The sequence below is a fragment of the Cervus elaphus genome, chromosome 5 (genome assembly GCF_910594005.1).
Source record: "Cervus elaphus chromosome 5, mCerEla1.1, whole genome shotgun sequence".
Classification (NCBI taxonomy): Eukaryota; Metazoa; Chordata; class Mammalia; order Artiodactyla; family Cervidae; genus Cervus; species Cervus elaphus.
This window is the reverse complement of record NC_057819.1, coordinates 1943240-1965146: the sequence shown is the minus strand read 5'-3', so window position 1 is coordinate 1965146 and position 21907 is coordinate 1943240. Positions and strand designations below refer to the sequence as shown.

Sequence of the window (21907 nt, the reverse complement as noted above, 5' to 3'; positions counted from 1 at the left end):
TGTGGGTACCAGTCTTCAGTAGACCAATGGACTTTGTAGCCTTCGGCCCGCATGAGATGCCCGAGGCTCAAGGCCAGGCCCGGCCAGCTCGACCTTCATGAGTTAGAGAATGTGGACAAGCAGGGAGGCTGCAGCAGAGCCAGGACAGGGCTGCAGGGGCCAAGCAGCAGGAGGCCCTGGGACACGTGGCCTGGGAAGGCTCTGAGATGGGCAGCCGCGCCAAGGGCCCTGGATAACAGTGGCCACAAGGGAGAGGAAGTGCCCAGACCTTTACCAAACAGGAGCTCAACCTCGGACTCCAGTGTGACAGGTGAGGGAAGCCCTGGGCGGGGCTCTGAGTCCCCACCCAGTCAAGACAGTTGTCTCCAATGGATCATGGGAGGGCTAAGAGGAGTCCCTGGGGAGTGCTCTTGGAGGTCCACTTGGGAAGGGGGGCAGGGAGGAAGAGGCCCGGATGAAGGGGGCTGTGCATTTGGCTCAGGCCTGAGGAGAGGTCAGTCTGATAGAGCAGGAGTTGGATCAAGGTGTTGAGAGACTGGGTGGTGGAAGCAGGCTGAAAAATCCCTCCCTCAGGCAGCCTCTGTTTGCAGCTGAGCAGACCTAGGTCAGGCTGGAGGTGAACCCGGAGGAGCAGAGCCCACCCAGCTGGAGGTGCGGCTGCAGGCCAGGGATCCAGGGCCTCAGACACCCTGGCGGGCGCCCGCCAGGCTTCAAGGAGCCGGCAAGAGGGGTCAGGTTTCCTGTGTGCGTGGGGAAGGGGAGGGAGGCATTCCAGCCTGCAGGCTCTCTGCTGGGGTCATGCCGGGGCTAACGGAGGGGCCGTCATGGGATAGAGGGTCTGTCTCTCCCCTTTGACAGGGCCGATCAGGCAGGAGCCTGGTTTGGAGCTGAGGAGGCACACTCCTGGGAGCCCCGGGTGGGGGCAGGACATGCCAGGGAAGCACAGATTCTACTGCAGACCTTCTGTCCTGCCTGGAGAGTTCTCTCCCGGAGAGCCTGGGGGGTCCCCAGGTGGGGACTCAGGCCCAGTAGGAGACAGAGCAGGGCCTGGGGCGGGCCATCACCATGAGTCCGGGCTTTCCCGTCCAGCGTCAGGCCCAGGACTGGCCGCTCTGGAGGCACCAGGTCCGCGGCTCCCTCCCCTGGCACCTCCAGACAGTTCATTACAGAAAGACGCCCCAGGCTCCACACGTTCCCGGGAGCCAGGCTGACCCAGGAAGGTGGTGTGCTGAATGCTGACGGCTTTTACTCCGTCTGTCTGGCCTGAGCAGCAGGGCCGCCTCCTCTCTCCTGGGCTGAGGACTGTGGCGGGAGGGGTCTGTGGTCCCTTGCTGGCCTGGGGCCCCTGCCTGCTGCAGAGCAAGGAGCTCGGGGTGTCCGGGTCTGGACACCCCCAGAGGACCCCTTCCTCCCCTGTCCTACAGGCGGGACAGCACCCTCTGCCTGCCCACGGAGCCCACCTTCCTCTCAGGGCTCTCACACCAGGAGAGACAACCCCAAAACCTGGGGTCATCCCTGCCCAGTCCCCCCCAACACAGGGAACCCTCCAGCCCTCCCCCACCCCTAAGTCAGCGTTTCTTTCCTGGGACAGCCCAGATCTGACTCCATTCACTCACTTCCTTCCCTACCAGCTTCAGTGTTCTGTTAAGAGAGAGAGAGGGAGGGTGCTGGAAATGCCCCCCACTCCAGGAAGCCTCCCTGAAGAGACCAGAGCTCACCTACCTTCTCTTAGGGCCCCGTGCACTCAATTTTTAAATGTTATTTTATTCAGAAGGCAGTACAGGCCTGAAGCAGAAACACAGTGAGTGCTGGGGGCGCGGTGTCTTCCTGTGGCTGACATGGGGCGCCCTCATGAGGACTTCCCCCCACCCCCACTGCTGTGGGTGGGCCTCACCGCAGCTCCAGCCTGCGCCCCCAGGAGCAGCTGGGTCCCCAGTGGCCCTTCCTGTCTGGGTCATGGGATATTTTTAGCATTGATTCCGGAACTCACTCGGCAGCAGCTGCTCGTGGCCGGAGGGTAAGAGGGACACACAGTCCAGGTGGGCTGCATCAGGCCTGCCCAGCAGATGGGGCGACTGGGGCCTAGCCTTCTGAGCCTGGTAGCAGAATCGACCTTCCAGGAATTTGAGGGTCTCCGAGTGGGCTGGGGAAGGCAGGGGGGCCATCAAGATGGAGGAGGAGGACAGACAGCTCGTGCAAAGGTCCTGAGGCAGCTGGAGGAACAGAGGTGGGAGAGGGGGAGGAGGAGGGGGGCTGCACGTGCTGAGAGGCTGGCCCACTGGGCCCTGCAGGCTGTGGTCTCTGTTCCGCAGGCAGTGAGGACCCTCAGTGAGGTGGGGTCAGACAGCGGCTGGCTCTTTGAAGGAAGCTGGGGGTCAGAGGAGAAGCTGGCCACAGCCTGCAGTGCCAGGCACTAGACAGAGACGGTGGAAGGGTCCAGGAGGCAGGAGGCACAGACCTCAGTAAGCACCTGGCCCAGTGAGGGAGCTGAGTTGGGGAGGGCCAGGTCCGGTTCAGAGACTAAGCCGCCCTGCCGCCACTGGGCTCCTGTCAAGGAATCCTGACAAGAGGCTCTGCACCCAGCCTGCCCCCTGGCTGAGCAGTGGGGCCTGGGGCTCCCTGCCCGGCCCTCGGTTGGCTGGACAAAGCAGTCTTTCCCAGCTGCTGGGCCAGCCTGACCCTCAGTGCCTGGCTGTCACAACCCTCGGCAACTGCCCCTCGTTCCCACTCGCCACCGTGGCCACCACCCAATCGGCAGAGCCGCCTCCAGCTGGCGCCCAGACCAGCTGGCGGGGCCTCCCCCTCCTCTGCCTGGGCTATTTTCGGGCTCAGTGTGGCTGCGGGGCCGTGTTTTGGAAGATTATCTGCTTGGCCAAGTCGGCCAAGTGGCAGGGCTGGGGATGCGAGTTCACAGAGACACGTGTGTCCCCGCGTGGGTCTGCCCCCCCTGCCCCTGCCCGCTGGGCTGTACGTGGGATCTGGTCCACTTGAAACCTAAGGCCACCCTGTCCCATGGCCTTCCTTAGCCGTTGCCGGCTGGCCAGGTCATCAGGCAGTTCCGGCCTGTGGTCTGGCAGTGACCTGGAAGGCCAGGGCCACCACTCGGAGCCTTCGCCCAGAATCAGTGACTCAGCGCTCAGAGAGGCCTGGGGCGCCACACCTCCCTCCTGGCTTGCCCCCCCGCCCCGACAGCCCTGCTCCCACACCCCGGAGAGGGAGCCCCAGGCCGGGTGCATGGACAGGAACTCTGTGCCCTCAGGGCCCCGGAAACACCACCCCAAACCCTGCTGCCAGTTTACTCAAGACCTTCTCCCAGCCTTGCCCGCCCTTCACTTGTGTGAGGTATCGGGGCCTCTTTAAAAAAAAAAAAAACAAATGCAAAATTACAGATCTAAGATTAGGTACGAAAGTACCTCCTTTGCTTAGAATACCGATAAACAAAACAAGCGACAAGTTCGTTAAAGGTAATAAATAGCACCTCATATCAAAGCCGGACAAAATCCCCTCCCTGGTCAGAAGCCGTGCCCAGGTCAAGCAGGGGCTGGTGAGAGAGGAACCCCAGTTAACCAGGCCCCCGGGGGAAACAGGCTGGGGTGGGGGGAAGGTATGGGGAAGTGGGGGGACGGGCCCAGGAAGGGGTGGGCTCCCTGTTCAGCTCCGTCCCAGACCTGTCCAGGTGGCCTGGCCACAGGGGACTGGTTGCTTTGGTGTTCTCCCCTCTCCCCCGCTCCATGGGCCCTGCTGGGAGGGGGCCTCCCCCAGCAAGGAATGCGGGTGTCAGCCCTACAGACGCTGGTCTAACCGCCATCCCCACCGCCCCCCACCACCCTTCGCCTCCAGATGTGGGCACAGCTGTATTTTTAGAACAGCCAGCCACAAGGACATTCTTTCCTTCTGATTAAGACGGCTTTAAGTCTCCGGTCCGCAGTCACGATCGGCTCCAGTGCTCAGTCTCCGAGTGTCAAAGGGTGGCCAGGAGGGGCTGCTCACCGGTGCTTGCTTGAGGTTTTTTCTTTCTTTCTGTCTTCTGAATTGTTAAGTTGGAAACGTGACCCAGAACTGGAGTGGATGCCAGTTCCTTAGGAGGAGGGGGAGGGGGGAGGGGGCAGGTGAGGGGAGGGGAGGGCGAGGAGGGCAGAGCTGGGTCTTGGGGTAGAGCCTGCAGGGGCTGCCCCCAGGCCGTGCCCTCCACACTCGGCCAGGTCCACAGGTGGGCCAGGTGTGTCTGGAGATAAAGAGAGGGCGGGGTACCTGCCCTCAGGATGCTGGGTGCAGGCAGTCAGTAGACACACGTGGGGCCTGAGGACGCAGCACCTGTGCAGGGGGCAGGTCAGTTATTATGATGTCCCCATTTCACAGGTGAGCAGACGGAGGCTGGGAGACAGGAAGTAAGTGCTGGGATTGCAGGGGCTCCATTGGGATCCACCACAACCAGGCCCGTCGCCGGCCTGCTGAGCTTGGGGGTGGCTCACTGCCCACCTTGGCAACCTGGTGGCCAAGGTCAGCTGGCCTCTGAGCTCTGCCCAGTGCCCCCTATGGAGCCTGTTGGTGCAGAGTAGAGATGCCAGCCTAAGTGGGAAGGCTGCAAGGAGGAGGGGACTTCGAGCAGCCTGGAACGGCTCTTGAGCCCTTTCTGGAAAACACTGCTGACCAAGAAGGACACTGAGGTCAGAGAAGGGGCAGTCAGGTCAAATCCGTTTGGCCCATCGGTGGTCAGGAGCGGTAGGGGCCCAGCCACCACTCCACCCGAAGATGGGCGTCCCGCTGACGGGCTGAAGGGCAGATCAGGGCCGCTGGGGTCCAGCCTGGGCCCTGGCTCCAGGCCTTAGGCCTCTGCCAAGACTCCTGTCCCACAACCTCACGGATCAGAGAGGGAAGGCAGGCAGCGAGGCAGAGGCAGGGTGGGCTGGGTAGCAGACCTTCCAAGGCCCTGGCTCACCGGCCAGGCGCGGGCTAGGTGAGCTGGACAGAGGAAGCGAAATCACCCGGGGCTCGCGGAACCGGGGATGCCCAGACTCGGCCAGGAGCTGCGGGGTCAGCTCCCGCTGGAGGGCCCGGCGCCTGGTGGGGCGCCAGCTCAAGCCTCTTTGTCTACGCCACAGAGCCCCAGAAGGTCCCGCTGCGCCGACACTGGCAGCGCAGGCTTTGTCGGCCCCTCGCAGCCAGAGAGGGTCTCCGCGGCGTGGGTGGGTCCCTGGGAGCTGGCGCCCGGAGGCAGGCTGGACGGGTCACCCACGGGTCTGGAGGCCACATCTCTGGGGAGGTCCCCGAGCCCGGGTAGTGATGAAGGCCTCATCTGGGGACGGGCTTGGGTCAACCAGGCGGCCCTGCCGCTTCTGCGGGGCTAGAAGCAGCCAGTGGCTTTTTCCGGCAAGGACCTGATGGAGCCCTCCAGCCGGCTTTGCGGTATCGATCGCCTGCGGTGCGAGCCTTGCTGCTCCCGCCTCCCGCTGAATGCTGGGCACGGGCCTCCCCGGCCTCCGCCCTCCCCGCCACTCTGGGTCTCAGTTTCCCAGTCTGCAGAGTAAGAGGCTCTGGCGTGTTGAAGCGAGCGTGCCTGGCTCCCAGGGCTGGGAAGGGGCGCCACCACCCCCGCTGGACGCGGGCGCGGAGGTCCTGAGCACGGTGGCCGTGGGCAGGCCGCCCCTCCTCCCCTGCTGCCTTCTCCGCCTTCCCACCCGGGAAACCGACGCTGGGTGGGAATCCACGCGGGAAGGCCCGCGGGGGAGGCAGCTGTCCCCGCTCCCCCGACTCGGGCGTGGTTTGGCCGCCCCATCCCGCAGGGTCTGCTGCACCGCACTTGAGATCTGACAGCCCAGCCGGGACTTCCAGCACGGCTGCGGGGTACAGGATGCGGGCTCCCCCTTGTGGAGTCTCAGGGACTCCTCCGTAAGGGAGGCTGAAGCCACCTGGTGTGGGGTGTTGAGAGGATTCGTCAGCAGCACCGGGCAGCCACCAACACTCACACCCTTGACTTTCACATGCTGAAGGTTAAACTCGCCGTTAATGTTTGCCGAAGAGAAACCTCAAGCTTCCTTGCTCAAGGATAATAATTAGTGTCTGGGGAGCCCACACTGAGGGGGTGGGGGTGGGGGAGCTGACTCCAGCGAGGTGTCCAGGCGGCATCTGGCGGTCGGGGGCGTAGGGAGGCGGAGCGGGTGCTATTTCGGCAGTGGATCATCTCAAGAGATGCAGAGAAGCGAGCACTTAGCAATTGCTAATATTTTATCTTGTGTATTTTTCCTTAAAAATGCATGACGCTTCAAAAGTTCAGAGCAACGAAAATAAAACCCAAGCAGGAGCAAGAGGAATACTGCATCATCCCTTGCGGTGTGTGTCCTGTCACCGTCTTCGCTCAGATGACCTCCTGGGGTGACTTTTGGGTCTATGTTTCCATGACCACAAATAGCATCTTTGGCAGGTCTGGTTTAGGTTTGACCTTAATCCACCTCCTGGATTCAAGCAGGACCTGAGAAGCCCTAGGAAATGAAAGATTAATCCGGCCCAGCGGACCCAGTAGTTGCTCACTTGACAAAGTCCGCTGGACTGGACTCATCTTGTCTCCGGGGCCAGCGCGGCTTCGCACACAATGTATGCCTGGGCTGCAACCCGAGACCCGCTCTCCCATCCGGGTTCCTAGTCCGCGGCTCTGCCGGAGACGGACAGATGAGAGCGCTCCAGAGACTGGTGGGTCGGCCTTTCGTCCCTCCGAATCCTGCCCCTCCTCCGTGGAAAGGGCGGGGACACCTGGGCTGGAGGAGCATGGGGATGTCCGCGCAGAATCAAGGGCTCGGCCTCAGAGTGCCCGGGGACGGAGACCTCCCGGGGACGGGGCCCTCCCGGGGACAGGGGTCTCCCGGAACCTGGCAGAGGGCGGGGGCGCCAGATGGAGGTGAGAGGCGGCCCCGAAGAGGGGCCGGAAGGGGCCGCGGCGGAGGTCCACAGAAGGGCGCGGCAGGGGCCGGCAGAGAGTCGGTCCGGAGGCCGCAGCGGGGCAGGGCTCGGCGAACCAGGGCTGGGATTTCGGGCAAGTCCCGAGCGCGCTGATCAGAGCCGCCAGCCAAGACCTGCGGGGGGGGGGGGGGGGGGGGGGGGGGAGGCAGGCTGTTTGTTGGGCGAGAAGTCCCCGGATCGGAGCTCCCTTCCGGTCTGCAGAGGTGGGCCCGGGCTGGCCCTCGGAGCCGCAGAAACGGGGGGATGGAGGATGCGCGCGAGCCGCCTCATCCCGGATACCGCCTCGGACCCTGGAGACCCGCTCGCGGGCCCCCCACCCCCTCACACCCTGTGCGCCTGCGCGCGCGTTAAGGCGCGCCTTGCTCCAGCCTTCGCAAAAGCCCACCGCACAAGCGCCTCGCCGTCCACTCGGGTCCGCTTCGGCCGAAGGTCTGGCTGGGGCGCAGGGTGCTGGACCTGCCCCCACCAGCATCCCTTAGGTTCTCGTGCGAGCCGGACAGCGCCCTTAGACGCAGGAGCCCCTGGCCACTGCACCCGCTCCTCGTCCCGTCCGGGGCCTGTCTCCCACCTTCATCTCCTCCACGCTCCCCCTAAACTCCGTCTCCCGTCACCTCCTGCTTCACCCAGGGAGCCAGGCATCCGGAAGAGCACGTTCACACCGCCCACCTCCCCACCCCGGGGGGGTTCCCCGCCAGGGGAGTTCCTTCAGACCCTTGCACGGCGCCTCCCCTCATCTCCTTGGTCCTCGTGCGGGACCTCGGGCGGGACGCCCCCCCACCCCGCCCCCGACTGCGGGCGTCTTCCCTGACCACGCCCCAGACCCCGCCCCCTCCCCTTCCCCTTTCTCTGTGTGTGTGTGTGTGTCTGCACCAGCGCAGTTCAGTTCAGGTCAGTCGCTCAGTCTTGTCTTTGCGACCCCATGAATCGCAGCACGCCAGGCCTCCCATCACCAACTCCCGGAGCTTACTCAAACTCATGCCCCAGCTAACACCCTACATATTTTTCTTGTTCATTTATTACTGCCTGTCATTCCCCCGCTGGAAGGAAGGTTCCATAAGATCCCGGATTTCGTCTTTTTGGTTCACTGCTGTTATCCTCAGCACCTAGAACCGTAGATTCATTGCCCAGAGTGGGGAGGCAAGCCATCTTTACTCACTGAATGACTCCTCCCCACCATAGGTAATGTTTGAAGGCTGTTCAAGGCCAGTCGCCCCAGGCTTAGGCGGTCTCCTTGCGCGATCTCAGGGAATTCAGTAATTTATGCTGCCTTGGAGACCCGCCAGCCTCCTCCCTGCCACAAGGGCTCAGGTCTCACCGGGTGACTTGCTGCTTCCTGCGGATCTGCGCTCCCAGTGGGCCTCTTCACCAGCAGGCAGCCCAGCAGGGAGCTTCTGCGTGACTCCAGCGGGATTGGACTCCTGGGTTCCCACCTGGCTTCCCTCTGTGGCTTCCTGCTTGGGAGGAAGTCACTTAGCCTTGTAGGAACTTGGCGGCCGGCCAGGGTGCCCGGTACAAACCTGCCCACAGACTGATGGCAACATCTTTGGCACAGTCCTGCCCTGGAGCCCTTTCCCCCGCCTCCCCACCCCAGCCCAGTTTCTCACCATCCAGTGAAAGCAGGTCTGTTTCCACCCCTCCATCCCCACCCGGCCCCCATATCTGCCCCCCAGCTCAGTTCCTGGCTGGATCAGGCACTCGGTATTCATCGGATGAACGAGTAAGTAGCCTCAGGTTCTGGAAATTTTTCACAAAGTCCTGAGTCAAACATCCTTCTGCCATGAAACTTGCATTTAAGTATTAAAAGAAGTAATAAATATGACACAGTACTTTACACCTGGGGGACAATTTTCCAGAACAAGAAAGGTAGTGTAGAGTTACTAGGAAAAGATCAACAATCCAATTTTTGTATAGTTAACTACTTTGTGAGTGTCTCGTGAAATATCTGAGGGAAGCAGGTCACTGCTCTTTGGAAGAGTGGAGAAGCTTCAGTGTGTACTGAGCTTTCAAAAGATTTAATGAGTATGTGTGTGTGTGTGTGTGTGTGTGTGCGCGCGCGCGCGCATGCTAAGCTGCTTCAGTCGTATCCGACTCTGTGCAGCCCCATGGACTCTGGCTCACCAGGCTCCTCTGTCCGTGGGATTCTGCAGGCAGGAACACTGGAGTGGGTTGCCTTGCCCTCCTCCAGGGGATCTTCCTGACCCAGGGATCAAACCCAGGCCTCCTGCATCTCCTGCAGTACATGTGGATTCTTTACCGCTGTGCCACCAGGGAAGCCACTTAATGAGCATACTATTTTGTAATAAAAAAATGGCAAGACGGGGACTTCCCTGGTGGTCCGGTGGTTAAGACTTCACCTTCCAATGCAGGAGGTGCTGGTTTGATCCCTGGTCCTGGGAGCTGAGATCCCACATGCCTCTCGGCCAAAAAAAACCAAAACATAAAACAGAAGCAATATTGTAACAAATTTAATAATACTTTGAAGAAATGACCCACATTAAAAAAATCTTTAAGTGGGGGGGGGGTGGGAGGGAGACTCAAGAGGGAGGGGATATATTTATACTTAGAGCTGATTCATGAAACCAACACAACATTGTAAGGCAGTTATTCTCCAATTAAAAATAATTTTAAAAAGTGTGAAAAAAAATCTTAAAAATATGTATATATAAGAGGCAAACTCTAAATAGATGGTGAATCCCTAGGAAAACTTACCAACCTGACAACGGGGCACCAGGGGGCTGGGCCTCCTGGGGGTGCCTTGGGGAGCCCCCCGCCTGTCTCGGGGTGCTGCTCTAGGACGAGACGCTGCCTCTTGTTGCACCAGGTGTGTGCGCGCCGGCTGCCCCCCAGCCTGGAGGTCGCCATCAGCGTCAGCAGGGCTGCGGCTGCTCTCTGCGGCTCAAGGTGCCTCCCAGGTCCCCACACGTGTAGGTCCACGTGGCCCCTTCTCTTAACAGAGGGGGGCACCCAGCCTGTCTGTGGAGACAGCTGCCCTGAACTCAGGGGATCCCGGTCTGCCAGAGGCAGAGCTTCACTCTCCTGAGGCCCCAGCTCAGAGTGTGGTCCCCAGAGCCACAGCAGGCACGCCCCGGGGGCAGCTGGGCAAGGAGCTGGGGGCCGGGAATGGCTGTCCGTCTCAGGAAAACGCGGTCAGGGCCGAGGGGCAGCGGGATCCCGGGCTCAGAGCAGAAGGTGAGGGGGGGGTCTCTGCCCCCTGCCCCAGGCTGTGACCCAGGCACCTCCTCTCTGCCTCTGTTTCTTCATCTGCAAAGTGGGGGCGTCACCGCCGCCAGCTTCAGACAGGTCGCCATATGGGACTGGTGGGCTCCAGCCCCGCGGGAGGGAGGTGGAGGCTGCCGTGGGTCACTGGGTCCTCTCCTCTCTTCTCAGGTTCAGGGCAGGGTCCTGCTCCTGACCATCTGTGCAGCTGGCATTGGTGGAACTTTCCAGTTTGGCTACAACCTCTCCATTATCAATGCCCCGACCTTGGTACGTACCCTGCATGCCCACTGTTACCATCCCAGCGTTAACAGCGGCCCACGTTGCATCTGCAGGCCGCCATCTGCTTGGTGGAGCTTCCTCCCACGCCTCCACCTCCACTGGGCTGTTCCCCAGGCCTTGCGAGTTCAAATCCAGCTCTGCCCTCTCTCCTGAAACTCACACATGCTCCTGTGTCTCTGATGTCAGCAGATGACTGCTCCCATCCCCCCAGTGGCAGGGGTCCACCCTGATTCTGCCCTCTCTCCTGGAAAAGCACCAAGTCCTTCCTGACTGTCTCTGGCTTCCAGCCATTTTTCCTTGGGTCTCTGCCATGATCCCAGTTCAGACCCATCTTTCCTGCCTGGATTGCTTGCCCAGCCTCCCCACTGGCCTCCCCGCCTTCAGCCTCTCCCCTTGTAGGTACTGTCAAGTCTGATCAAACCACTGCCCTGCTCAGAAATCTGTGACTCCCAGTGCCTGTAGGCATTCCTTAGGGGTTCAGATGATAAAGAATCTGTCTGCACTACGGGAGACCCGGGTTCAATCCCTGAGTCAGGAAGATCTCCCGGAAAGGGGAATGTCAACACACTCCAGTCTTCTTAGTTGGAGAATTCCATGGACAGAGGAGCCTGGCAGGCTACGGTCCATGTGGTCGCAAAGAGTCAGACATGACTGAGAAACTAATAAACACACACACACACACATCTACCTGAAGTCCAAGGCCTCCTGGGGTCCGAACCTGTCCGCCTGTCTCGCACCTTGATTCTCCCAACTCTGTGCCCAGAGCAGTTAAACACAGACCCCCAGTGGGCCAGGCCCTCCCTGCCCCGCCTGCAGAAGCCCCTCAAGAGCTACCCAGATGCCATCACCTGCCTGGAGCCTTCCTTCAGCAAGCTCCCAGCTGGACTCAGCCTCCTGCTGGTCCCCTCTTGGGGTTCCATCACCTCTGAGTCCCCAGCAAGCTCGCCGGGCCTGTGCCCATTCTCAGCAAGTGCCCGTGGAAAGGCGGCATCTCTCAGCCCAGTGATAGAAGCCACCTCTGACCCACCTGACTGAGAAGGTCACGTGTCCCGTCACATAGCTGGGGCTGCAGGAAAAACAGGTCCCAGGATGGAACTGGGGCCCTCCCGACCCTTCGGGGTTAGGGTTAGGGTGCAATAGAGCAACTGTCAGCAGACTCACTTCCCGTCCAGGGATGGAGCCCAGGGAACAAACGCCCCTCTGGCCTCTTCTGATACCCTGCTGATGCTCACCGATGGCCAAGTCGATCAGAAAGCTGGCCCACGGGGGAGCCCACTGATGTGGCCCAGGTGGGGCTGGGGGAGAGATGGGGCCGATCCTGGGCTCAGAGGGGCCACATAGACACTGACCACCTCTGAGCTCCAGAACGCACTGCGACAAAGACGGCACAGCGCCCCGCACTCAGGGGAGTTCTGTCCCCCCGACAGCGGGCAGGGTGGCTGGGGAGGCTGCCTGCCCTGTGGAGGTGGGGCCTGGGGGAGAAGGCCTGTTGTGGGGAGCCCCCACCCCAGGGTGGGGGGGTGCTGACCGGCATCTGTGTTCACAGCACATTCAGGAATTCACCAATGAGACGTGGCGGATGCGAACCGGCCAGCCGCTGCCCGACCATCTGGTCCTGCTCGTGTGGTCCCTCATCGTGTCCCTGTATCCCCTCGGGGGTCTCCTGGGAGCGCTGCTCGCTGGGCCCCTGGCCGTCACGCTGGGAAGGTGAGTGCTTCCCATGGACCCCGAGTGCCTCTCGATGAGGGGCACCCCAGCCCACGGGCTGAGGGGTGGGGGCAGGACACCCAGCAGGCCCTGGCCCCGGTCAGCTCCGCACCGGCCCCTGGCTCTGCCTGCCACGTCACCGAGAACCCCACATTTCCCGGGGACGTGTTGGAGGGAAGAGTCCGCGCTGGGAGGGAGGAAGGACCCACGGCTGACAGCATAACACAACGCAGCCCAACACCGCTCAGTCGAGGCCAGGCCTCCTCGTCCATCACCAATCCCGGAGCCTGCTCAAACTCACGTCCATCAGGTCGGTGATGCCATCCAGCCATCTCGTCCTCTGTTGTCCCCTTCTCCTCCCACCTTCAACCTTTCCCAGCATCAGGGTCTTTGCCAATGAGTCAGCTCTTCGCATCAGGTGGCCAAAGTATTGGAGTTTCAGCTTCAGCATCAGTCCTTCCCATGAATATTCAGGATTGATTGCCTTTAGGATGGACTGACTGGATCTCTTTGCAGTCCAAGGGACTCTGAAGAGTCTTCTCCAACACCACAGTTCAAAAGCGTCAATTCTTCTGTGCTCAGCTTTCTTCATGGTCCAGCTCTCACGTCCATACATGACCGCTGGAAAGACCGTGGCTTTGACTAGACGTGACCGTGAACAGGTGCTTTCTCCCCGAGGCCCCCCTTTGTATCCACCTGAGGCAGTTCTTGGGTCGCAAGCAGGAGACAGACTGACTGAGGAATGGAAAGCTGTGAGAGCGCGGAGTGCCCTGAGGCAGCTCACCTGACGAAGGAGGTGCTCGGAAGCCCGGCCTGGTGCGGGCCTGGGGCGGGCGGGCCGAGGCCTGCAGCCTGGGCTGTCCTGGGGGGGTCGGGGAGGTCACCGTGAGCGCGTCAGCTCCGGGCACACTGCGGCTCCAGCGTCTGCACTCGGGCTCAGAGCGCTGGGAGACGGCTTGTTACTGGCCGAGTCAGCGGGAGAGAAGGCAGGCCGGACTCCCACCATCCCTCCTTGGCTGGCCGCCCAGCACACGTCAGCACCATTCTCCCGGATCTTCAGCTCCCCACGTGTGCCCCCTCACGGTACCCATTCCCGCCCTGAGCCCGCCCAGGGCACTGCCTCGCCACAGCCACCAGCGCCGACGCAACCAAGCTGACCTGCCCGCACACGGGGTTTCCACGAGGCGGTCAGTCTGCGGTTCACCTGTCAATATCCTGCCGTCTACACGCTGATGGTAAACTTAACTGCCCTCGGGACCTCTCACGGGAAGAAAGCAGAAGAAAGAGTACAGACAGACCAAGGGAAAGGAAGCCAGCGGGTGAATTCAGTTTAGGGCACAGGACCCCGAGCCTTGGGAACACAGGGAGGGGTCTGCTCCGGGGTTTTGGAGCCGCTCACGCTGTCGCCCGCCTTGCTGACGTCCATGCTCCGGTCTCCCAGACGGTATCGGCTCAGCACTTCCACGGGCTGCCGCTCTGTGCCCACCGGGGTGACCCCAGTCTTTGTGCTGGAGTGGGTGCGGCAGTCCTCCTGGTGTGGGTCCCTTAGCAGGCTCCACCCTCTGAGGTGAGGAGGCTCCTGCATGACGAGGCCCCTGAGATGACGCTGGGTGCCGTGGGCTCTCGCCCGGCATCACTGAGGTAACCTCCGCTGTCAGAGGCAGGGGTGCACAGGACGTCGTGTTCCGGTGTTTAACACAAGCGTCAGCTGCAAGTGACAGAAAGCCGGGACTCAGTTGGCTAAAACGGCAGCCAGACACCCCAGTCTGATGTTTCTCCTCTACCAAGGCATAGCGACCAGTCAGGAGTTATTTCAGGTTAAAAAGATAATAATTCACTGAAGTTGTGGCTTTGCTCCAAAGTCCGAAGTCTTGCATTCTGATTCTCTGGAGGCACTTGGAGCACTACAGTCTTCCCAGTCTAGAGGGTCTAAGGGCAGAGCATCTGGCAGTTGGTCTGGACCCAGTAGAAAACACTCCCCTCACAGGACCCGGGTTTGCAGATCACCCAGATGATGACACTCACCGTGGGACAAGCTGCCTCCAAACTGGAAAGAAGCCATTTGAGATTTTTCCATCCTTTTCTTTTTTTTTAAATTACCAGCCGCCTCTGGCCCGTTTCCCCATCAGGACCTGAGCTGCAGGCTCTCCTGTGAGCTCCCCTGGTGACCTCAGAATGGCGCCTCCGAGCGCAGTGTCAGGAACCCAGAGCCAACGCCTCGTGTGGGAGGAGCCACCAACGGGCCCAGTGCCCCCTCCCCAGTTTGCCAGTCTGTCCCGCTGAACCAGCTGGGCAGGGGCCATCCAGATGTCCTGTTCTGGGCAGTGACTGTAATGAATGGAGGACACACGGGAGGTTACTTGGCTTCCCTTCCTTTCCTTCCCAGGGTTTCATTGGGTCTGAGAAATAAGATATTAGGCACTTGGCTTTTCAAAGGACTTTGAGGAGAGTGGTGCTCAGTCTGTAGGGATAAACCCATAAAATATGAGTTCTGCCCGTTCAAGCTCTGGTAGAGGCAGAAAGGACAGCAATCTGGGGGTGTACTGGGGACAGGGGGCTTCCCTGGTGGCTCAGATGGTGAAGAATCTGCCTGCAGTGCAGAAGACCAGGATTCGGTCCCTGGGTCGGGAAGATCCCCTGGAGGAGGGCGTGGCAACCCACGCCAGTATTCTTGCCTGAAGAACCCCATGGACAGAGGAGCCTGCTGGGCTGCAGTCCACGGGGTAGCAAAGAGTCGGACGTGACAGAAGCGACTTGGCATGCACCCTCTGGGGCTGAGGGTGGGGCATGCCGTGGGCGACCCCAGCTGCAGTGGCCAGCATCACTTCTGTGCAGGCAGCTCACACTCCACACACACACACACACACACACACACACACACACAGGGGCGTGATCAGGGCTGGCCGCGGCTGCAGGAAAGGGTCCTGGGGATGGGGGGGGGGTCACCCTTGGCCCTGAACCTGAGCGGGCCTCACCTGTGTTCTGCTTCCCCAAGGAAGAAGTCCCTGCTGGTGAACAACGTCTTCGTGCTGGCCGCCGCGGCCCTGTTTGGCTTCAGCCGCAGAGCAGGCTCCTTCGAGATGATCATGCTGGGAAGACTGCTTGTGGGCATCAGTGCAGGTATGGGGTGGGCGTGGGGCCCTTCCTTCCCGTTGCCCCTTATTCCTTTCATTCACTGATTTCTTTTCCAGGCGTGCTCACCATTGTTTTTTTTTTCATGATTTATCTTAAAAGGCTCATATAACTAGATACTTAAAGTGGATCTAGAGAAAATGGAAACGCTCTACAGGGCTGGGAGGACAAACATCCCAAGAAGACTAAGCCGGGAACTCCCTGGCGGTCAAAGTGTAGAGGCATGTAGGAGGAGATCTCTGGTCATCCCTACAGAAGCCGAGGAGCCTGCCAGGGACCTCAGGCTCGTGCAGGGGTGGGGGGTGGAGCAGAATTTTGAGCGTGTCCACCTGGGCTTTTAGGGGCGCCACCATCAGTCCCCTTGACGGCCTACTGTCTATACAGCCGGGTTCCAATGTCCTCATTAGGTGTCTATTCCTGAGACACAAAGCGCTCCACAATTCAGTGGCTTAAAGCCAGCAATGCTGATTCACTCACGGTTCCTATGGGTGAGGAACCAGAGTGTCTTAGCCGGGGGCTGCTCGGGAGGCTGTAATGTGCCAGGTGGGGCTGTGGTCAGCTGAGGTTTGGCCGTGGCTGGTGGGCCTGCTGCTGAGATGCTGTCGCCCTTGTGTGCTGTTTCCGGGGGCCATGCTCCCCAGCCTGCGCGGGTCTCCCAGCAGGGCTGCTGAGTGTCCGCACAGCCCAGCGGCTGGCTTCCTGCAGGGGAAGTGATGGGCAGCTGAGAGCCTGTGTGTGTATGCGTGTGTGTGTGTGTGTGTGTGTGTGTGTGTGTGTGTGTGCGCGCCCGCGAGGAGTGAATCCCAGGGAGGCTTACGGCCTGATCTCAGGGGTCACACACCGTCAGCTTCGCCACGAAGGAGGTCAGTAACAGTCGCCCACGCTCAGGGACGGAGGGGCCAGGTCAGACGGTGGCTTTGTGCCCTGAGTTCCTGGCGCAGAAGGAACCCCTCCCTCAGTGTACCTCTGAGAATGTCTGGCCATCAGCGCAACCCCGTTCCTCCCAGCTCCCCCACCAGTGCTCAGAGAGGCAGGGCCTTGTCGAGGACCTGTTTCCTGACCCGAGGTCAGGGAGGGACTGCAGGGGCACCGCAGCCGTGTTCCCGGGCAGACCAATGGTGCTCTGGTACTGCCAGCTGCTGCCCTCTGGGGTGGGCGGGGGCGGGGCGGGGGGCGGCGCCTGCCCGTCCCGGCGCCCCACGGGGGGACAGGTGCCTCTCTGGGGCAGGCGGGAGGGGGACAGCCTACAGCTGATGGGCGCCGCTCCCTCCCGCCCCTCCCACTCCCCAAGGGTGACCAGGGCTTCTCTCCCAGGAGTCCTGGGGGAGGACTGGAGTCCTGCTTGCCCGACGGCGGGGTTTGGGGGGCGGGGAACCCCCCCAGAGCGCTCAGGCTGAGGGAGCAGCACTGGGGGCCGGTGGATGGGAACCTGGGGTGCCGATGGGGGTGGGGGTCAGGGGTGGGGGAGCCCGGCCTGTGGCTGACCATCGCCCTGCACGGCCAGGTGTAGGCATGAACGTCCAGCCCATGTACCTGGGGGAGAGCGCCCCCACGGAGCTCCGAGGGGCCGTGGCCATGACCTCCGCCATCTTCACCGCCCTGGGGCTCGTGATGGGTCAGGTGGTCGGACTCAGGTACACGCCCCCCCCGCCCCACGCACGCTGAATGGTGAGAGGGCAGCCTGAACTTCCCCCCACCCCCAAGTAGATTCAGACGTGGCTTCCTTGGACGAAGGCATCGAAAGCCGTCCATGGGCTTCTGGCCAGCGGGGTGTCCGTCAGCCTCTTCCAGCCCCAAAGGACCAGGCAGCAGGGACAAGTCTGGACAGAGGACAGGGGGCAGGCTTGGGCTTTGAACGGGAGCGTGTACTGTTTGTCCCAGAAAAGAGAGGCGAGGGCAGAACCTGCTGCCCTGGGGAGAGCCCTGGAGAGAGGAGTGGCCAAGGATAAGGGGAGGCCACGGCCCTGCCCTGCCGTGCGTCCCTAGCTGGGTGTCCGACCCAGAGCTGGCTAGGAGGAGGCACAGGGGAACGCAGACGCTGCCCTCGGGGGTGGGAGGGAACAGGGCTCTGGCCAGGAGGCGCTGGCCCAGCCTCTCCTGTCTCCCTAGGGAGCTCCTGGGTGGTCCGCAGGCCTGGCCTCTGCTGCTGGCCAGCTGCCTGGTGCCCGGGGCGCTCCAGCTGGCCTCCCTGCCCCTGCTCCCCGAAAGCCCACGCTACCTGCTCATTGACCGTGGAGACCCCGCAGCCTGTCAGGCAGGTGAGCCTCTGGCCTGGGCCCCCGGACCACCCTTGACCATGGGGCACATGTGGTCAGGGTGCGCGGGTCCCTTTCTCGTGTGGGAAAAGCTGTTGCTCTCTCTGCGCCCTCATTTCAGGCTCCATCCGTCCCTTCCATGCTCTTTACAGGGGCTGTCCTGAGTGGCAGGGCAGCGGGAGGGGACAGACCCAGCCCCTGCCATCCAGGAAGCCCCACGGGAGTGTGAAGAAAGAGCCACAGGCAAGATGATGAAACCCCGCACAAGGGCTCAAGGGTTGAGCAAGGGCCCAATGCCAGCTAGGCTGGTGGGCTCACCTGCTAGCCAAGGCCACAGTAAGGATGCCCAAGGAACAATCCCCAAACCTCCGGCTTAAAACAGCAATCCTTTACGGTGGCCTCCTCTACTTATTCACTTGTTGGGCTGGGCTACATGACCCTGCTGATTTCAGCCGGGCTGGCCCAGGGTGCCAGGGTCAGCGGGGGCTAGCCAGTCCAGCCTGCTTTTGCTGGAGGTTTTGCTCATCTTGGTCACTCTTGAGGGTCAGCGGGGCATCGGCTGATCTAGGACGGTCCTAGCTGGGCTAATCCTGCGGGCTAGAGCAAGTCACAGGGCAGAGTCAAGGGGCGGTGTGCACACGCCCACTTAGTGGGTTCAGTTCAGTTCAGTCGCTCAGTCGTGTCCATCTCTTTGCGACCCCATGAATCGCAGCACGCCAGGCCTCCCTGTCCATCACCAACTCCCGGAGATTACTCAAACTCATGTCCATCGAGTCGGTGATGCCATCCAGCCATCTCATCCTCTATCATCCTCTTCTCCTCCTGCCCCCAATCCCTCCCATCATCAAGGTCTTTTCCAATGAGTCAACTCTTCGCATGAGGTGGCCAAAGTATTGGAGTTTCAACTTCAGCATCAGTCCCTCCAATGAGCAGCTGCCAAATCCTGCAACCCCAGGGGTGGCGTGGGCATGGGGACCCCCGGAGAGCCGGGGCGGTAGTGGCAACCTGCTACAACTGTGTCCTGTGTGAGGCACCCGCAGACCACTGGAGTTCTTAAAGCCTTTCTAGTCCATGGGGCTGTGAAGTGAACTGGCCGGGAAGATCACCCCAGCCAGAACCGGGGGCCCTGGGAAGGAGATAGGAGCTGGGTGTGGGGAGCTCACTATGGGGGCCACCGAGAGGCTGGGGACTCAGCCCAGTGCCCTCTGCCCCTGCTCCTCCCCCTCCCCCCTCCCTTTTCCTCCCCTCCCCCTCCCTTCCCCCTTCCCCTCCCCTGCCCCCTCTTCCGCTCCCCCTATCCTCCCCCCTCCCCTCCCCCCCCCCCGCTCCCCCTATCCTCCCCCCTTCCCCTCCCCCCCCCCGCTCCCCCTATCCTCCCCCCCCCCCCCGTCCCGTCCCTCCCCTGCCTTCCCCCTTCCCCTCCCCTGCTCCCCCTTCCGCTCCCCCTATCCTCCCCCCTTCCCCCCCCCTCCCCCCCCCGCTCCCCCTATCCTCCCCCTTCCCCTCCCCTCCCCTCCCCTCCCCCCCCCACCCCCCTCCCCCTCCCCTCCCCCCCCCCACCCCGCTCCCCCTATCCTCCCCCTTCCCCATCCTCCCCTTCCCCTCCCCAGCGCTGCAGCGGCTGCGGGGCCCCGCGGACCTGGCCGGGGAGCTGGCGGAGCTGGAGCAGGAGCGCGCCGTCTGCCGGGGCGGGCGCGCGCGGCGCCCATGGGAGCTGTTCCGGGAGCGCGCGCTGCGGCGGCAGGTGGCCAGCCTGGTGGTGCTGGGCGGAGCCATGGAGCTGTGCGGGAACGACGCGGTGAGCCGGCCGCGCGGGGCCGGGGAGTGAGGGCGGGCGGGGAAGGCGGGGAACTGGGGCGGCCGCGGCCGGGCGTGGCGGGAGCCAGCGCGCAGCGGCCCCTCTCCCCGCAGATGTACGCCTACGCTTTGGCCGTGTTCAGCCAGGCGGGGATCTCGCAGGACAAGATCCAGTACGTGGCCATCGGAACCGGGGGCTGCGAGCTGCTGGCGACGCTGCTCAGCGTGAGTATGCTGAGGGCTGACCCCCAGCGCCTAGCCCTGCGGCAGACCCTCAGGATGCTCACCTTGGGGATGCCGCCCCGCGGGGTGTTCACCCTGGGGGTGCAGACCGTCGGGGTGTTCACGTTTGGGGTGCAAACTGTCGGGGTGCAGACCCTCGGGGTGCTAATGCTCCAGGCACCACAGGCCTCCAAGCTAAGGCACTTCCACTTCAGGTCACTTTGTTAAAACGCAGGGAGTGAGCGAGCACTTATTGAGCACCTACTGTTTTCCGGGTGCTCACACCACCATTTTGAGATGGAGAAACTGAATGGGGGTTGAGTGACCGAGGCCCTCTGCATAATTAATAATGTCCTAATCCACGAAGTGCTAAACCGCGCCCACCCCCCTCCCCAGCTTCTGCCTGATGCCCCTGCCCACTGCGGCCGGCGGCCTAGGGGACCTTGCCCTGGGCTGCAGCGGTGAGTCAGCCAGGGCTCCTTCCCTTCCCAGTGCCTGGTGATTGAGAGGGCGGGCCGGCGGGTGCTGCTGACAGGGGGATACGGCCTGATGACCTGCTGGGGGAGCGTCTTCACAGTGGCCCTGTGCCTCCAGGTAGCTGGGCCCTTTGGGCCGGAGTTGGGGGGTGGGGTCTGGGCCCCTCCCACTTTCCCTTCACCCCTCCCCCTGCCAGCAGGGCTCCTTCTCCTGGATGCCCTACCTGGCCATGGCCTGCATCTTTGCCTCCATCCTCAGCTTTGGCATCGGCCCTGGTGAGTTGGGGCCCCGGGGGCTCCCTCCGCTGGGCCTGGCTGAAGGACCAGGGGTGTCTGGGTGAAGGATGGGTGGGTGTGCCTAACCCTAATCCTCACCCCCCCACACACACTCCCTGTGGCTGGAGGAAGGCTGGGGGGGGCCCACTTTCTTGTCCGGGGGCAAGGTGGGGGGAGGCAGGCCAGGGAGCCCTGACTGGCAGTACCCCTTCCAGCCGGGGTGACCGGGATCCTGGCCACGGAGCTGTTTGATCAGATGGCCCGGCCTGCTGCCTACATGGTCTGCGGGGCGCTCATGTGGACCATGCTGTTCCTGGTGGGGCTGGCGTTCCCCTTCATCATGGTAGGCCTGCCTGCCCCTGCCCCCCGGAGGGGCCTGCCTTTGTTTTGTCCCTGTCTGCGTGAGAACCCCCCTGCCCCAAGGAGGCTCCATCCATCCAGGGAGTGTGAGCCTGAAGGGGGATGGGGTCACTTGAGTCAAGAGGGTGGAGGCCCTCGCCAGGGCCCGTGCGGCAGGGTCTCCATGGGCCACAGCAGGCCTGGGGTCTCTTTCAACCCCCAGGAGGGCTTGTCCCACTTCATCTATGTGCCTTTCCTCTGTGTCTGCGTCTGCACGGCCGTGTACTCGGGCTTCTTCCTCCCCGAGACCAGAGGCAAGAGCTTCATGGAGATCTCGGAGGAGCTGCACAGACTCAACTTCCCAGGGAGGGGCCGAGGCCCGGCGTGGGCTGGCCCCGAGGTCGTCAGGTCCACGGAGCTGTAGACCGGCGGCGCGGTGGGGGCGGGCCCGGGGCTGGCCTCCTGCGGGGCCCCTGGGTGTGCAGGCTTGGTGCTCAGCCTCAGAGGGACGGTTTCGGGGGCCTCTCGGCGCCCCCTGTCTGGAGGCTGTTGGCAGGAAACCAACAAAAACATAAACTCAGAGAAACACAGGGGAAGAAAATACAGCTTGGGAAAACTTTGAGAGGGGCATGGTCACAAAAGGATTTTCTGAGGAATTGATTTTTTTTAAAATCAACTTCATTGAGGTATAATTTACATACAATAAAATGCATTCACAGTAAGTGTACATTTGATGAGTTTTGACAGGTGTGCACACCTGTGAACCACCACCTTGACCAAGGGAGACCATTCACATCATTCCTCCCGCCTCTTTGTGATCAGTATCCCCCCCACCCCACGCAACATTGGTCCTGCCTTCTGTCACTGGAGGTCAGATTTCTTTTCCAGACAATTTGACAAAAATTCCACACTGTGTGTATGTGTCTATGTCTGGTCTTGCTCCAGATAAAGTCTTTGAAATTCATGCATATTGTTGCATGTATTAGCACATATCCCTTTGTGTGGCTGAGTAGTATTTCAGTGTATGGATGTACCGTGATTTAGTAACCCATTTGGACTGTTTTTAATTGTTGACCACGATGAATAAACCTGCTGTGAACATTTCTGCACAAGCTGTATAGACATGTGCCTTCATTTCTTTTGGGTTAGTGAATTGCTGAGTATAATAATAAATGCATGTTTACCGGTAGAAGAAACTTTTCCAGAGTGATTATACTGTTTTACATTCCCACTAGCCATCCACAAGACTTC

At 61.6% G+C, this 21907-nt stretch overlaps 1 protein-coding gene across 5 annotated transcripts; it reads left to right on the top strand.

The window, feature by feature from the left end:
- The first annotated feature begins 6164 nt into the window (after positions 1 to 6164).
- On the top strand, positions 6165 to 21765 carry SLC2A11 (solute carrier family 2 member 11). 5 transcript variants are annotated; one of them, XM_043901202.1, is made up of 13 exons: positions 6743 to 6892; positions 9776 to 9855; positions 10342 to 10440; positions 11999 to 12159; positions 15155 to 15279; positions 16796 to 16925; positions 17401 to 17549; positions 19157 to 19344; positions 19458 to 19568; positions 20058 to 20159; positions 20242 to 20317; positions 20533 to 20660; positions 20880 to 21765. In XM_043901202.1, the coding sequence occupies exons 1-13, from the start codon at positions 6763 to 6765 to the stop codon at positions 21078 to 21080; spliced, it is 1680 nt and encodes a 559-aa protein (XP_043757137.1). In that variant the 5' UTR covers positions 6743 to 6762; the 3' UTR covers positions 21081 to 21765. The 5 variants fall into 5 exon arrangements, with proteins under 5 accessions (XP_043757138.1, XP_043757139.1, XP_043757137.1 ...); XM_043901201.1 differs by having other exon boundaries at positions 20239 to 20317; positions 20880 to 21216; XM_043901203.1 differs by lacking the exons at positions 6743 to 6892; positions 9776 to 9855 and adding an exon at positions 6165 to 6687 and having other exon boundaries at positions 20239 to 20317; positions 20880 to 21216.
- The last annotated feature ends 142 nt before the right edge of the window (positions 21766 to 21907 follow it).